Source organism: Parus major, chromosome Z (assembly GCF_001522545.3).
Source record: "Parus major isolate Abel chromosome Z, Parus_major1.1, whole genome shotgun sequence".
Classification (NCBI taxonomy): Eukaryota; Metazoa; Chordata; class Aves; order Passeriformes; family Paridae; genus Parus; species Parus major.
This window is the reverse complement of record NC_031799.1, coordinates 68,886,731-68,904,412: the sequence shown is the minus strand read 5'-3', so window position 1 is coordinate 68,904,412 and position 17,682 is coordinate 68,886,731. Positions and strand designations below refer to the sequence as shown.

The 17,682-nt window shown below is 36.1% G+C and overlaps 1 protein-coding gene across 9 annotated transcripts in view; it reads right to left on the bottom strand.

The window, feature by feature from the left end:
- The window catches only part of APC (APC regulator of WNT signaling pathway), a 107,167-nt gene that overhangs the window by 19,066 nt on the left and 70,419 nt on the right, over positions 1-17,682 (bottom strand). For 6 of the 9 annotated variants that reach the window (XM_033520537.1, XM_015652873.2, XM_033520540.1 and 3 more), the window contains 7 exons: positions 16,927-17,010; positions 10,160-10,264; positions 6,421-6,543; positions 3,575-3,953; positions 2,386-2,481; positions 1,673-1,812; positions 582-659 (listed from right to left, as the gene is read on the bottom strand). In XM_033520537.1, the coding sequence (XP_033376428.1) occupies positions 582-659; positions 1,673-1,812; positions 2,386-2,481; positions 3,575-3,953; positions 6,421-6,543; positions 10,160-10,264; positions 16,927-17,010 (1,005 nt within the window). The remainder of the gene's footprint in view (positions 1-581; positions 660-1,672; positions 1,813-2,385; positions 2,482-3,574; positions 3,954-6,420; positions 6,544-10,159; positions 10,265-16,926; positions 17,011-17,682) is intronic. The other 3 variants (XM_033520539.1, XM_015652875.3, XM_015652877.3) reach the window with 3 other exon arrangements.

The window sequence follows — 17,682 nt, the reverse complement described above, 5'->3', positions numbered from 1 at the left end:
TTATCCAGTAATGTCTATTGTAATTCTAACATTGTCCTCAATTGTAACTAGCGACCTGCTCCTGTTAAGGAGAGAATATATTGTTAACGTTTTAAGAGTTAAGGTCAATTTTATTAAAATTGTTCTTTTATCTGGTGATTCACTCAGACTGCAAAAATGGGGATTTTCTTTTAAAGAGCTGTTCAACTTTCTAAGCAATAAGTGTTAAAGTTGATTATAATTGAATATTTAATAATTTTACAGAAGTTCCAACAGTTCTGCTCTCTTAGCTCTGAGGATTACCCTTTAGGAAGCACTTCCTAAAGGCTTTATTTTCAGGCTGGTTTTTTTACACAGCAGGACCCATTAGAACAGACTCTAACAGATCACAGTCATAAAAATAAGATTTGCAGCACATGCATTATGATTTAAAAAAAAAAAAAACCACCAAAAAAAAATCCCAGAACATGATCCCGCAGATAAGAATGTTTTTCAAGAAGAGTGTACTTCCTAATTAATGAAATTAGTATGAGAAAAATTTCACATTAAACTTAAAGCAGACAAGACAATGAAAGAAATATTTTATCTCAAAAGAGCATTACCTGCTGTAAGTCTTCACTTTCAGATTTCAGCTGGGCTACAAGAGCTCTCATGCAGCCCTTCATGGAACATAATGTAGCCTGGTAGGAATCAGGAGGAAAATGAAAGTAAGCAGTATTAAACAGCAGGTTAGATAGCTGCTTCTGTACAATGTTTTGATATTTTAAGCAAATCATATATAACTTTAATGGAAACTTACTACATATGTTGTCAACAATACTTGGTTTACAACTATTAAAAATTTTAGCATAGCTATCAGTTTCAATACATAAGTGGTAAAATTTTGTATTTTTTACAGCAGCTCTAGGACATGATCTGAACATTTACTACCTTAGAAGGCTTCTTTGCTTTGCGCCACATAAAAACCCCTGTGAGCCAGCAATGTATTGTTACCTACTGCCTAGTGAGAGAAAAAATCCTGAGTTCTCTGAAGTCTATTATTTTAATTTACTGCTGAAATGTCTTCCATCTAGGGCAGAAAGGTAAGTCTTCAGTATGGAGTTATTTTAAGATACACAGGCTGGCAAACTTTGGGGCAATAATCTATTGGAAGTTTCTAGCTACTGAAAGAAATGACCTTGTCAGAACTTAGGGAAAACAATTTTCTCTTATAATGATTGAACTAGTGCCCAGTTTGATCCAGATATGATCCAGATATTTAAAAGCAAGCTCTAGCCTGAAGAGGTTTGAAAAAATTTCATTAGACACTAGCAGTATTGTTAAATAACTGAAAACTTCAGAAGACTTGACCCAATTATGAATTTTAGTTCAACATTCTCAGAAAGAATCAGTTACTATAAAATCACTGTATACCATACTAACCTAGTTCTGACTGAAAAATTAGGCCAATAGATAAAATCCTTGCTTTCAGTGACAAAAGTGATTTGAGAGCCAATACCATACTTGTATGACGCAACATTCTGGTTGTAGTGCTCTCCATCAGCAACAAGATGGAATGAGAGAGATATTTGGAACTCCTGCCCTGAGTTTGAGGTCAATATCCTACCCTGGAGATTTTAATCACCTGCATTGAGAGCTGTAATTCAAACACCTATGAACTGAAATTACTGCAAGTTTACAGTTCTTCTCTCACCTTGTTGGCTACATCTCCAAAAGTCAGGTTTGTCAGAGCCATGCCAGCATACCTCCTTAGGGTAACACTATAGTGATCATTTGTGAGTCCATACATTTCACAATCCACTTGCAACAGTTCAGCAATGGCCTGCAAACCACCTTCAAAGAGATTCAGGTATGGAAAAAAAAAATCAAAAAAATCTGTATTCCAGTATTTTAAGTGCAAGACATATATAGGAAGGAACAAACTCCATCTTTATGTACAGAGCAAACCTCAAATATCTGAAACCCACAATACTCAGAAAAACATATGAATTGCTAAAATTACATGCATGAAATTTACTGAACATGGACTAAAAAAATTCAGGCTATCAGACAAGAACAAATGCAGGATGAAAAAAACCACTAAAACACCAACCAGAAAACCACCCATCCCAGGAAATAGTGTCTCCATTTTAAGTCCAATACCTGTAAAATTGCAAATATTCCCACAATAATACTACTCTTCCAAAATTCACAATTCATGACAGAAAAAACAGTAACTGACATAATAATTTATCCACTGGGAAATGGTGTGGTTAATTTCAACTGTTTTCAGCACTTAGGGGGCAACAACTGACACAAATGAATTGTTGTTAATAGCTTAAGCTGTTAGTAAGAAAAAGCCATATATGCAGTGACATGCACAAGGAGTGCCATGGTTTCTAGCAAGCTTCTGAAGTCTGATCTTACCAAGTTCATTCATTGCATGTCTGTGTTCTTCATCAAATGAAAGTTTCATCAAAACACACACTGCAGGGCAAATCTGATGATCCACTGGAGCAGGCACTGATCCAGAAACAGGTAAAAATTAGTACCTCCTAGATGATTTTGTCTAGATCATTAGTTTTCCAGAGCAAATCTCATCTCAAAAACAAATCAGCTGCAGTTTTAGTCAGGTTTGTATCTTCCCAGCAATCCATGAACAGACAATTAGTTAAGATTATTACTAAAGAAACTGTGTACTTTAAATATATTTGATGCTTTGAAACAAATTAGGGAGAATCCTGAATCTATGTGCTGAGTTAGAAACACAGCCTGCAGTGCAAAAATATTACCTTATTACTCTTAGAAATTAATAATCTTTGTGAAACAAATCAATATGATCAAATATTCTGGTGGCACTAAATAATATTCTGTTTCTTTGGGTGCTATATCCTTATGAATGGTTAATTAGACCCTTTGCTTCATAACCTACAAGTTTTTAAGTTCATACTTTTGTGAGCTAGGTTCTGGATAATGCAGAAATGATACTTTACAGCTTGTGCAGAGCCCACTCCTGCTGAACTGCCCCAGGCACAAGGCAGTCCTGATTTCAGTCACACACCTGCCACAGACACCTACAGGCTGCACTCATGGGATGCCCTCAATTCAGAGAAGCAACTAAGGTAACTCTAAAGTTACCTATTTTATTAACTGTTCCCTGAGAAAAATCCTATTAATTTACATTTCTCACATACAACATCCATTTTGATGGATGGAGGTTTTTAAATTTGTGCTCTCTGCCCCCTCTCCCAGAAGGAATGTGCTATCTCCTAAACATCTGCATGAAAAGCAATTTGGGACTGTTTATCCATAAAAATGTAAAAACTGAATGAGTACATATTCAATATTATTTTACAAGTTACAAATATAAACCACTAGAACTGCTATCTGGAAAGCACACCAAAGTCTGAGATTTAAATAAGAAGCTTGTAAGTAGGGTACCATATCTGTGACACAAGCAGTAACTGAACTTTAATAAAGAAGAAACCACACACATACGTGTATATAAGAAAACTTGCATACATTCAACAAGAAGTCAGATTAAAGTTGTACTTTCTGTAAATTTACTCTTTTCAATATATCCTCAAAATGTGTTTATATGGCTTGCAGAACCTACTTGGGTTTTTGTCTTGGTCCATGCCTTGTTCATGTGCCTCCTGCCATTCCCAACACGTTTCACAGTAAGCACGGATCTGCTCCAAGAGATGGAGCACACGGATTTCCCGTCTGCCTCGCTTATCATCGGGCTGGGAGTGAATGATGTTGTGCAGCGCTGCGCTGGCTCTGGCACGGGCCTCTTTACTACCACGGGAGTTTCCTAACAACACAGAGTCCTTATCGTTGCCATGTAAAAGCTGGATGAGGAGAGGAAGACATCCAGACTGACGCATGGCTATGCAGCTGTCCTGGGAGCTAGACATTGCTAGCAATGTTCTTGACATGTCATCTTTATCATGAGTACCAAGCATTGATAACAATGAATACACCATTTCCACCTGCAGGTCAAATGATTTTAAAAATACAGTTACGTTTTAAAAACACACATCAAATTGAAATGAAATTAGAATTGTACATATGAGCAAAAACCACTCTTATGGTAAAATAAACCTGTGCTATTTAAAAGTAATTAAACACTATTACTACTTCAGCATTCATAATCTTAATAAATTCCACTTAGTGGTTAAATGGCTGGAAGTGTCTGTAACTCTATTAATATACAAAACCAGTAACAAAGACTTCTGGATTTCCATTGTACAAAAAGATTAAACAAACATATAATGAAAGTGTTTCATTTTGGGAAACCAAAATATTTTCAGAATTAAGTCTATCTTTAAAAAGCTATGGTCCATGTGAATTAATGATGCTTTCTTTATAGTCTACATCAAGCTGAAAAAACCTGATATCCATGTATTTTAAACTTTTCCTTTAAAATACCTCAAATTAACTGATAATTTTTTGTTATGATGTATGACTTTTATAAGGACCAAATTATTTAGAGCAAATGCAAAACTAAAGAGTTAAATTAATACTTTTTCAAGTTTACAGGGATAAAAACAGTAACGCAAAAAACATGCTTATTTAGTATATATTAAATACTGAGTGTTTGTAAAATTAACTCACACCATGAAAACCCCAACATTACCCATTTAACTTTGAGTAACCCAATTTTTTAAAATAAAATACAGCAATTTTTAAGTGATTTCTTTGGTTTTTATCTAATATTGTGGTCAAGACACTATTTGGTTTGTACTCCCACTCTTCAGTAACAGCTTTCTATCTAGAAATGCATTTGATTCTTCCAGTCAACTTTTAGCAGAATAACAGGATGTAGAGGATGATCTTAGATACTATCTAAAAACTCCAAACTCCTAAAGCCAAGATAAACAGGAACATTCAAAGTCAAAGCACAACATAAAGAAACTATCAAAGGGAATTATGAAGTAGACACGTGTGTTTTTCTCTAGAATATAGTAATTAAGGAAGAAATAAGACTTTGGACCATTAGACAAATTTTCCTAGTACTTATAGTTAGATATTTGCACTGGTTACCGTATCAATGAATGATTTTATTTGGTATCTTCAGTGACAATTCCATTGTGCCTGAAGATTAATATACATACTGAATTTTAAAAAAAGTGAACAGCAGCAGGCAGACTAAATAGTGAGTCTGGTAACAGACTTCTCTAAACACTACAGGATTGCTGAGGCAATACAAATCTTAGAGTCTGTGGAACTATAAGGTCACACGGCAAAACCCATTGAAATAGGAGCCATTTCTACAACAGTCTAGCATCCCAGTTTGGGAGATCCTGTCTTCCTGGTCTGGAAAACTCCAAATGTAGCATTTAAACAAACTCATTGATTCTAAAAGGAGAGTGAATTTAATTGGCTTTATGTGTATCTCTTTGCAGAAGTTTCAACTGGCAGCTAATTAGTGTTAGTGTCCAGTGTTAATTGGATTTGGAAAGTAAAGTTTTTGCCAGAGAATAAAGCTGAAGAAGCCATGAAATCAGGCCTCCAAATTGCAGCTCATGTACTATAGGAAAAATAAACAAAAAAAATCTATTTGTCTCTCTTGTTTAAACACACTGTCCACAGACTCATTGTGCCAGTAAATGCACTCCTCCATTTAGAGTCTCTACCATTTTCCCTTTTTGGCCATTAATATTAATAATTTCCTACCCCAGAGCATACTCAATTCAATCTGTATCTTTTCCTGCATCCTTCCACACTCACTGCCCTCAGGCACTTTTCCCGCTGTTGGTAACTTTACAGAGTTCTACAGTTTGCAGTGAAAACTGGCAGACAGACAGCTGATGTCACCTATATTTAGGATGTGCATACAGCGTGGGACTGAAATGACAACATTGTAACACTGTTTTGAGGCCCAAAATCATTAACACTATGCAAAATCAATAGATCCCAGAGGACTGTGCTCAGCACAGCACCCACAGTATTCATACTGCTGCTGATTCCAGAGGCAGTATGAGATCCAGTGGCTCATGAATTTGCCTTTTTCTTCCCTTCTCTTCTTATGCTGCATATGCATTTTTGAGGGCAGTCTTCTATCTGAAGATGCTGTGAAAGGCTTACATAATTTTTTTTTGTCTATTTAATTTCTTGGCAACTGTGTCTGTTTTGTGGATTTAGATTCTGCAAAAGTATTTGAAGAACTGCTCTTAAAAAGGTTAATTTTCATCATTGATTATAAAGCAACATCACAAGGTCTTTAGATATTCCAGTAACTTCTAGGAATTGCTTGTTCCTTGTTGTAACATCATCATTAACAAGTTAAAAAAAAACCAACCTATATCTGTGCATATATTTTCAAGGTTGAAAAAATATTCTAAAATTTTAACTTAATAAAAATTACTATGTATGGACAAGACTGTTCAGATAATATTAGTACTATTGGCAGAAACAATGAGGTTATTGTATTAGTAAAAATGTAGCATTAGCGACCTGTGGTTTGTAATCTTCGGTTACCTTGGTACCCAGATGACTTGTCAGTCTTCGAGGAACAGAATAGTTACTACTAGAGCTCATAACACTGGCTGTCTCATGGTCCACTCGAGCAGCAGAACCCTACAGATTTAAACAACAACTCATATAAAACAAAGTCTGAGGGAAAGAACAACATTGGCTAATTGAGTTTCAGCACTGGATGATGCAGTTTTGCTGACAGCAATGAACTGCCAACCTGTTTCTGTTAGCTCCTCTCTGCCTTGACACAACATAGAGGTCACTGTTAAACCTGGTTTTATTAACCCCTTCTCCCGAGATTCAGTCTCATTAGAACCATATTTTCAACTGAATGGATTTATAGTTACTATTTGCACCAAGAAGAACTGGATTTTGGAACAAACTAAAGAATAATTTTGACAGTGTGAAAAAAACAACCTCAGCATTTATGTCAGATTTCGTAATGCATTTGAATAGGCATTCAAGAACCCACCAGTAAGAGAGACTGATCTGGGCAATGAATAACTCTACTTGAATTTGTCCTTTTCAAAAGCAAATTATTAGTGGTTGCATAGTTTTTTTAGTGAAAACTATAAAACAATGCTGACACAACTTGACATAATTTTCCTAGAATCTAGGTGTGCTCCTACTTGTATTAGCAAGACTCAATTATTAGCATCTGTCTTCTTTTAATTAATTTAATGTATTTACATTTTTCATTTTTCTGCCACTTTTTATCCACTCATATTCTTTACTTCTTTTTATTCGGTGTTGTTTTCTTTCTATCTGTGTAATCTCCCTTGCTATGTCACTCCCTTCCCATTCGCTTTGGGACATTAAAAATATTTATTTGTTTAGAGAACAGTTTTAGTATCAATAGCTGTTTTCCTGAGGTAGTCACCAGTTTTTCTTTGATCCTCAAAAAAGCTAAAATCTGTTAATGGAGTATTAGCCTAATTTGCAAAATGTTTTCAAACTATCTGGATCAATGAATACAATTTTTTTCCCAGTAAAAATAGGTAGCATACTGAAGAAAACTCCATGGAAGACACTTTGAAATAATGTCTGTTTCTTCTATGTTTTCCATAAAGAAAGAGGAATTTTGCAGTTCATGCAGTTCAACATCTTAAATGTGAAGTTGAAAGAAAATATAAGTATAAGGTAGGTGTAACTTAATGAAGTGTTTGTATAGACAGAATAGAATCTAGTTATACTGGAATATTTAAACACATTAACATTATAATACTCATTTTACTCTCGCATTTGAATCCAGAAAATGTGATACATGTTCCAGAAGAAGTATTTTATGCTACAGGAGTGTAATTGAAATTATTTATATTAGCACCATTTATTCCAATCTGTATTTCCTTTATAAACAAACCCTTATTTTCTCTGTTGACTACAGGGAAAAAATCAAAATTTAAAAGCTTAGGAAGAAAATCACATTATATTTTCTCCATTATTCACAAAAATAATGTTCAGTGCTAGGAATATGGGAATGAATTCCCAAATTTTTACACCTTGCAATCCCTTCATATTTCCTCAAACTACATTCAGAGGATTACAGGTCCAACATAATGTGCATATCAAAATGATCTATTATTATGCTCAGTGTGATTGTTTCATCCAAGAAGGTAAAAATTACATAAGTCTAGGACACTATCTATTAAAGTTTACCATGGTGTAGATGGAAATAGCAAAATTTTACGATAGTTTCCCCCTAACTGTATTAATTTCAGTTCAGGTAACCAATTCCTTCAGAGCCATCATGTGGCTCTGCTACCTGAGCCAGGATGTTCAGCTGAAGTGTAACTACATTTCTCACTGGCTTGTAAAGACTAATGCCAAGAAACTGATGTCAGGTGAGCAGCCATTCATCAAAAAAAAAGGGAAATGACAAGGAAAGGCTACGTGTGTCCTTCCTGTGTGAGACTTCCTCCTTCAAAATATTTTTCTGTCTGCTTCATCTCTTTTCCACCTTTTATACTTCACTGTCCTTCACTCATTGTTTTACCCTGCTATTTACCATGCCAGCTGAGTAATTTTCCCTGTTTTGTGACATATTTTCTTAACAAGATGGACAATTTCAACAAGTTCCTTTATAGAACTTGCAAAATGAGGCTATGAACAAAATTATACTTCAGTGGGAGAATAGTGAGTGCAATGGAAAAGAAAAGACAGCTGAAAGATGGTACTGAAAAGGACACACTTGAATAGTGAAAGATCTTGGATTCAATTAACACTGAATACAAAACCAATTAGAACCAAATAATTTAGTGAAAACTTTTTTTTTCCCACTCCACTGAATGGTGATTGCTCTAAGTATACTGAGCTGGTTTATCAGAAATAAATGTTATGTCCAATCCATTAAACCTCCTCTGTCTGGACTTGAACTGAAAGCAAATAATCCCCAGATGGCTGTTTTAACACAGATACAGTGCCCTGGCTCTATCCCCCACCAGGAGGAAGGAATATCCACGTTTCATACATTTTTACATGGCAAAGGTCAAAATTGCACAAATCCTCAATGTTAAGGCATCAACTGAATTATGAATGGATCTTCCATTTGTATAAGTCTGCCAAGACATGACATCCCTTCTTCCTTCCTCCCTTCCTTCTCTGCAAAATATATTGTCCATGAAAAACTCCTAATTCATTCTCTGAAGATGGATGATAAAGCAACAATGCATCAATTATTTAAATACATTATGCTTTCAGCCCCAAAGCAGCAGTGAACTATTTTCTTCCCAAACAATAAAGCTGTCATAAGAATTAAGAGTCAGAACCTCAATAAGATATGGACGATAGAATTTAATTCCAAATGGTGATCAAATGTACTTCAAAAGCAAAATTATGGGTTGTGCTTAATGTTCAATCAAGTGAAATATTCCAGCCAAACCACAATTCTTTCTGATACATCTACAAGACACTCTTGGAAATATTTTAATAATTCTATTTCCCTGGAGTAACAAAAATATCCTGTATATGAATTCAGCTATTAAATCTATAGTGTGAAGTTTCAAAAACCCAAATTACGAGTGGGAATGTCTAAGCTACAGTTGGAAATCATGAAGGAAATAATCATGGTAAATAAATAAAAGTATTTTTAGCCAAAGAGAGAAGTAATAAATGTTGACAAATACTGGTTTTAAAAGGCAAGTAAAGAATGTAATGTATACCTCAAAATATTCCACTGCTGTATTTCAGTAACAAAAGGAGGAACAGCAATGAAGCGTTATTTAGAAGCATTTAAATAACCTCTCAGCCAACTTTCAGATGACTTCATTGATACATTCAGTTTCAAAGCTTTAGATAATACAGTATTAAAGAAACATTAATAATATACCTGTCATTTACTTACTTTTTTTAAAAATCACCAATATCTTAGTGGCAATTTCTAAAATGAAAATTTGAACTCATAGTTTGCTAACACTTCTTATATTACAATTCACCTACAATGAAATACATTTTCTGTAGTCAATCTTGCTGTCTCTTTCACACCATTAGGCTCATTAATCATTTAAACAAAAGAAAAATGCTCCCTGCACTATTGAATATTTATACTTCCCTTTATTAAAACACTTCCTTCCAGTAAATACAAGAAATTTCCCAGATATAGATGGAAAGAAAATAATTATTTTTTTTTAACAAGTAGGCATGCAAACACAGTAACCAACATGTAAGCTTCATATGCTTTAAATATTTAATTATATTAAAACAAGCAAAATACTCTATTTACCTGACCAGTACTGCTGGTTGCCACGCTGATTTCTGCTGCTACTTGACCTTCATTCTGCCTCTCTGTATCATGGGAACCTGCCTCATGCTTGCTTTGAGGTGCTCTCTGTTAATACAAGAGTTTATGAAATTACAAACAGAAATGAGGTACATTTTACCATTCAAAGCTTTCTTGGCTGTGAGTGCATCAATACTGCATCCTCAGGAAGCCACTGAGCAGCACTTTGCATTTCATAACCCTGAGCCTCAAAAATTAACAGCAGAGACTGAGCGCCTTCAAAAAACTGCGAGATGAAAGAGAAGCATTTCCTCTGAGGATTACAGTCCTGCAAGACAAAGGATCCACTGTGACACACATAAGCACCATTTTCCACCAGCTGTGCTCACATCCCTATCAGAAATGTAACAGAATTGGAGCAAACAACTGTCTGCTCTGCTTGGCCACGTGATCTCTGCTTTTTTTTACTGGGGACCACGGTCAGCACTGTTCAATTGAGATTCATGTTCAAAGATGAATAATTTCTACTTGAACAGAAGGATATCTGTCTGTACTATAAGAATCCTTCTAAATGTCAAGGACAAACAGTGCAGGAATTACCCCTTTGACAGAAAAGAGATTTATACAGCCTGATACTGATCTATCTAAAATTTTGTCAAAATAAATTTGACTGATGTGACAAGCTGATACAGGCAGGTTTCAGTTCCTTTAGGAAAACCGATTTTTATACATCTATGTAAAAATTGAATTAGTCTCCCTGCCACTGACAGGCATTTAAATGAGCAGTTATGAAATATGTGAAGTATCAAACGTCATCTATTAATGTGTTTAAAACATTTCAGATTTTCAGAAAGACATGAATAATCCATGGAGATGGCTGAAGTCTGGAGCTGAAAGCGAGATTATTTTCTAAGTATTATTTTTGCTACGAAGCTTCATTTCACAGACTGAGAGGCTACTACCTAACAACACAATCTTAATTACTTTGTTTAGCCACATATGATGTATGTCATGCAGTTTCTATGTGGCTCTGCAATGCTCTTGAGCTGCAGAGCCAGCATAGCAAAATCTGCCTCAACTAGCTTTAATGTTATTTATCTCTGACTTTTAGCAATACCTCTCTTCAATGTACAGACCCTGAAACATCTCTGAATACTCTCAGTGATTAAATTAATACAGTATCACTGGAATAAATAACTCTGTTTTGTTCATCGAAGACAGAAGAGTCTCACTTAACATTGAGCAGAATTTCAGAAACCAGTAATGAGCACAGGAAGTGCTAACTTAAATTAAAATATAATTTAACTAAAGGAAAAAGGTATGTCAAAATATTACACAAATTAATAATAGCAATATGTAAAATCAAGAAAAATCTAAAACAGAATATGAGAAAACTGGAAACAACTATAGGTAACAAATTCCTTGACATTACATCTTCACTTATGAAAAATGAGTAAGCCACGAAGCAAATCTCAAAGTATTCTAGGACACACAGTGTTACTACTTTTTAAATCTGATCTCTTATTTTTCACCCTCTCTGTCACTGTGCATAAAATGAAACTACTATTTATGTTTATACGGTAACTGAAGAAACTTTGGTTCCCACTGCAAGAATGGGGCACTCAGTCAAGGTCAGACCTTGCTGTACATTAAGGTGAATTCACTATAATGCTGAATTCCTGTCTCACAACACATTCAGTCTTGAATAAAGTATAACTATGAGTTTCACAAAGTCCCCAGTGTAATTCAAGGCAGAATTTTCCAGTCACTAAATGATTTTTTGAATACCACAAAGAAAGCAGTACTGAACATGACTAGAGGTGAATATCTGAACGGCTCTTCAGCAGGGCTCTGACTCACTGGGTCACCTGAGGGAATAATACTCCTCTTCCAAGAACCCTCTCTTCCTGGGGTTGGGGCAGGGTGATGAAAATGGGGTGTATTTATTAAATAGCTCTGCTGCATTCAGAGCACAGATATTTCATTCCCTGACAAGAAAAGTTTTTGCTCTCCTTTAACACTCTCTGCTACTATTCACATACATTTGTTTGCTATATGCTATTTATGAATGAGATGCTTTCCCATTTCCCCTAAGCACTCTCAAGAATATGCCAATACAAAAAGCAGTCAACTCAACACACCAATTAATTTGCAAGGTAGTTTTTAACAGTTACTAGCAGGGCTTATTTAATTTGAAATGCAGAACGTGCTTGCAACATGCAAACCCATTACTGTCACATGAGTTATCAGCTGGACTTGAACATCCAATCTGCGAGTTCTCAGTGAAGACTCCCTACCACTTCAGCCACTGAAGTCATTTGAAGTGAGCTGTCCTCTTCATGCAGACTGACACAAAGGAGTTAATAACAACACAGGCAGCAGAAAGAAGGTTATTAGTTGAACAGTGAATATTTATAAAAAATCTATTATATACATACATGATTAAACATTTATTTATTATGTATGAAAATAGCACATATCCATTCACATGGATAACATAAATATATTTTTTGAATAGTTATGGTATTACTGTAAATAAATTAATATTTATCTTTCAGACTACAGATTAATGGTTAGAAAGGCAATATAACCACTGCAAGTATGTCCCCTCTTTATGGGACATGAACACCAACACCAAACACGGGCCCTGTAGAAGACAACACAGAAGATACCAACCACATCAGCAAAGAATCAGAGCATGTGAACAGCAGCAGGCTCTGTAAGCCCTATGTGAGGCACAGCTGCCAGAGAATGGCACTCAGGTCCCCAGGGTTAAACTGCACCACCTGTTTTGAGGCATGACTTTTGAGGAGGCCTAAGCTGGGTTTGTAACCTGTCACTGCTGAATTTTGGCATCAGATCATGAAAATCAGTTTGACAGAGTTCACTTGTTTGCTGTTGCAGAAAAATTGTGGGAGACTGTGTGTGGTGATTACAGGGATATGGAGCTGCTCCTTCCATCACATTTGCCACAATTTTCTAAGTGCTTCTGAAGTCAGCAAGAACTATCATTACCAATTATTAATTTCCATGTATTTATTAGTAGAAAATTATTAACTCTAGCTAGCATAGGAGACCTTGACTATTTCTGCTAAGAAAGCCAATTACAAATAATTTTACCTAATATTTTGTCAATGCGAGTTGCCAAAGCAGACACTTACTTCATTAGGAATTGCCATCATTCCATATTAAATGCAATATACATACATGTATAGGTAACACATATATCAGAAAATAGAAAATGCAACAAATAAACCAAGAAACTGTAATAAATAATTTTGTTACAGTTGATTTGAAGACAAAGAAAGTCTCATGAGTCAAATCCTTGAGAATGTTCCTGTCCATCACAGCTTAAAACCTGCTGAGCATAATCTCAGGAAGAAAAAAATCCTTTACATTTTACATATAGAAACTCTGCCTAATGGAAATACTTCATATATTTCAAGTTACAGATAGTATGAAAGAATGGCCTCTACCACTACTGCCAAAAATTTCATTTTTCCTTTTAAATAATTTCATATTGTACCCTCGAGCGGAAAATTCTTTTTGGACACGTCTTACCCTACAGTAGATGAAGATACCACCACTTCAAGGTAAAGTACTTCAATTTTTTCTAGAATAATTCACAAGACCTAGCAATTTACCAAACCTTAAAAATGTGACAAAATGTGTGTGAGAATTTTCTCTGCTCATTGATTTCCAAAAGCTGATTTTATGTTGCAGTGTTATATTTCGTCTTACTCTTCAAGGTATATTGCACTTGGATTCCACAGTGACTGGCACCACCACAGGGCCTACTGTATCAGCAGACAAGCTGTGATATTTATTAATGCTGTTACCAGATCTTTACAATGTAAGGAGCACATTCAATTTGGTTATTGGCACAGAAAACCAGAAAATAAACTCTACAACCAAATTACCAGCTTAGAAAGCCAACATTTCTTTATCACCAGTGCTGAATGCATGGGGAATTCTCCTCAAAACATGCTCAGTAACAGACTAACACACCAGGCTATATTCCTGAAACAAATACATATTCATCACATTTCCTAAATACATGCATATGTGTTAATTATTTCCGTGGACTTGTCTTGATACGGTTCAGATCTTCTGATGAATCTCTTCTCCTTGAGAATATCTCAAATATGTGATTAGGCCATAATGTACTTACTTCTATCATTCTTTGCTGTCACACACAATCTTTGTTCTCAAAATTAAGATATCAGCTAGTACATATTAACTACTGATATAAGTAAATAAGGAAGTTGGAACACAACTTAGTCACAGATGTAGGGAGTTAACACAATGGTGTGCTAATCTCTGGGGCTTGCACTAAGCAGTGTATGGTACAAAACTAAGCATTAACCACAAATATAGGCATCAAACACTATTGTGCTATGGGTAAAAGTGTTTTCCAGCATTTTCTCATTGCTGCATAGACTTCTTAAAAGAAATATACTTGTTCAGTAACAGTATCAGGCACAGGATAAAAATACAAAAAAAGTCTCATGTTTGTTTTTTTCAGTTATATGGACTTTGCAGTGCGTCTGCACCACCAGTCAATTTCAGAATCAGACCTAGCTGCTCTCTGTAGGAGATGGTCATCACTTGGAATGATTAAAACACACTATAAAGTATTAGGGTGTTTGTAGTGACTGCCTCCTTTACCACTAATGGCACCCTGGTAACTCTGTCCTAAAACATTTAACTATGAAACCAGACACCCAAACATTTCCCAGATAAGACACATCATACAAAAATTTGAATATATCAGACCTTCAGTGTATGAGGCAGCCAAATAATTTGGGGGAAGGAGTGAAAAACTAAGACAAAACCTTTTTTCTGTAGTTTCATCTCAATGCTGAATCCACGAGTTCAAGTAAGTTCAAAATATTGTTTTGTTTTTGGTTTGTTTTTCTTTTTTTACCAGAGTAAAAGATAAACACTCTGGGGACAGGATCTATCTGACTATAAGGGGCAAAAGTACCTGTTGAGAGCCTTGTCAACCCGGCAGGGAGAGCTCTACACCAGAAATGACAGGGGACAGAGGGTAGGGCTGGCAAGGCAGGAGCCCTGGCTGGTAGGAACACAAAGGCAATGCACACAGCTGTGTGCATTGTAAGGTAAGAGGAACGTCCTTGGGCACAGGCATGCAAGGAAGAACAAGGTGAAGCAGAGCTGCCTTGCTGGGAAAGCTCCAAGCCTGTGCTGGGCAATGGGCACAGCCAGGCACTGCTCTTCAGCACATCCCTGCACAACTGCCTGGGGAGCAAGCAGGAGGTGGGGGAACAGGGATGTGGACTGAAAACTGCTGTAATAGCTGGGAATCAGAAGATTGCAATCAGTTGCACCAAGTACAGCTGGAGGCAAGCCAGAGTTAGTACTGAGACAATATTATATTGTCCAACAGCTGCATGCTAGGACACAGTGCACCCTCCCCAGGTTAGAGAAGCTGATACAGCACAGGGTTCAGCTGACTCCCAGAAGGACCTGGATGGTAGGGAGGAATGGCCTGAAGGGAAGCTCAAGCTGTTCAAGAAAGGGAGTGTAAAGTCCTGTACCTGTGAGGGAACAACCCCTGGCACCAGCACAGGCTGGAGCAGTCCAGCTGGGAAGCACCTGGAGGTCCTGGTGGGCCATCCTTTCAAAGGCATAGTGGCAAAAAGTCCAAGTGTCCTGTGCTGCACTGAGGGGATATTGCCAGCATTGCCAGGGAGATGGCCCTTCCTCTCCACTCAGCATCCAAAGTCTTGTTCAGGCCTCCCCAGCACAATAAAGCTGGATTTACAATGGATTCACTGAAACAAAACCTGGGCAAGCTACAGCAGTCCTTTAGGGTCGAGCATTTCTCACACAAAGAGAGGCTGAGAGAACTGAGACTGTTCAGCTGGAGAAGGAGAAGGCTTAGAGAGATCTCGTCAATATCTATACACACCTGGACTGACTCATGTCAATAGACCAGGCAACTTTAATTTCATGCACCACGGTCTGCATCACTTACAAGAATTGATTTCTGCCCAAATCCTGGAACTATGAAACCAGTACTTTACAAAATGGAAAAATATACATCCTTTAGTGATCTAAATGATGCTCTGAGCTTTTTCTGTAGTTATTTTTGGTGAAAACAAGTCATAAAATATTCATGTCAAACACAGTATTTAATTTACCAGTACAAGAAATGGAGTTGACATTCTAAGTGAATTTCCACAAGAGCAGTTTCTGCTAATGGCAATTACTGCTATGGACTTCGTAATTTGCAGGAAACAACCTGCACTTCTTAATATAGAACCCTGTACTTAAACACTAAAAATATACCAGGCTTCTATAATGAAGTCTGAAGAAGCTCTATTCATCCTTTTTTTTTTACATCTTATCTCTTTCAAAAGACAAGCAAACCATGAAGGTGCTTATCAGAGATTCACAATTAGAAAGCCATGTACAACTGATTGGTTTAATTATTTTTAAAACCAGTACTCAGCCTTTATAAAGAGATTGCACATCGACATTTTTACTGAAATTTCAAGCTAAACTTTTGACTTATATGATTATTGATTGAAGCTCCACAGTAGCATGAGGACTAATCCAAGTATTCCATCCTCAGTTCATTAGAAACAGGGCAAGTAACAGTCTAAGGAGATTGACTACCTGATTAATTGTGACATCAACAGCCGATGGGAATAATCCTGCCTTCCACTTTATTCAAATATTTTGTGTTCTTTAGAGAAAATATACATACCATAATAAAAAAAGGCAAGTTATTGCTCACTAACCTCTGCTTCAGCTGCTTGTGATTGAAGGAGCTGTCGTATACGAAGAATGTCCTTCTCTATTTGTTGAATTCTGGCCACCCTTGCCTGAAATGAATGGATTTTCACGTTTGATTTTGTTCAAAAACTCCTTTTACTTACTGTACAGACTGACAGTATGAAAAGTTCTTCGCAAATACTGCTGACTACAAAACAAACCTACTTCAGTAGGTACATGCAGCAGGTACTACATGCATTAATTGAAGTACTCTTCATAATGAAATTAATGATTGCATTCAAAAGTGAGTATTTGGGGTTTTAATAACATTGAATACTCAACTGTATGTAATAGGTCATACAGAACACATTTAGGTATTAAAAAAATGTTACACTTAACATGCACAATATTCCTGTTTCTGAAACTGACATTTTATGCATATCTTTAACAAACTATTCCAGTTTTATCTCAAATATCAGAATTTTATTTGCCTTACAGAGAACTGAAAGATATTTTTATTTGCAGAGTGTCTTTGAAGGCATGAGACCCTGACAGATTTCTATTATATCCAGTTGTTATACTCATTTGGGAATTTTGCTTATGCCCTCTCTCTGATATTTACCACTTCTACAAATCTCAAAGAATTTATCAGGCTAAGCATAAAAAAACCAAAGAACTACATACTGTTTCTCTGGTTTATCTGGGATTTTACAGACATCTCTGAATTGGTCTTTTACAGCCATATTGCTACCCATTTCCCACTACAACCATTCAGTGGTTAG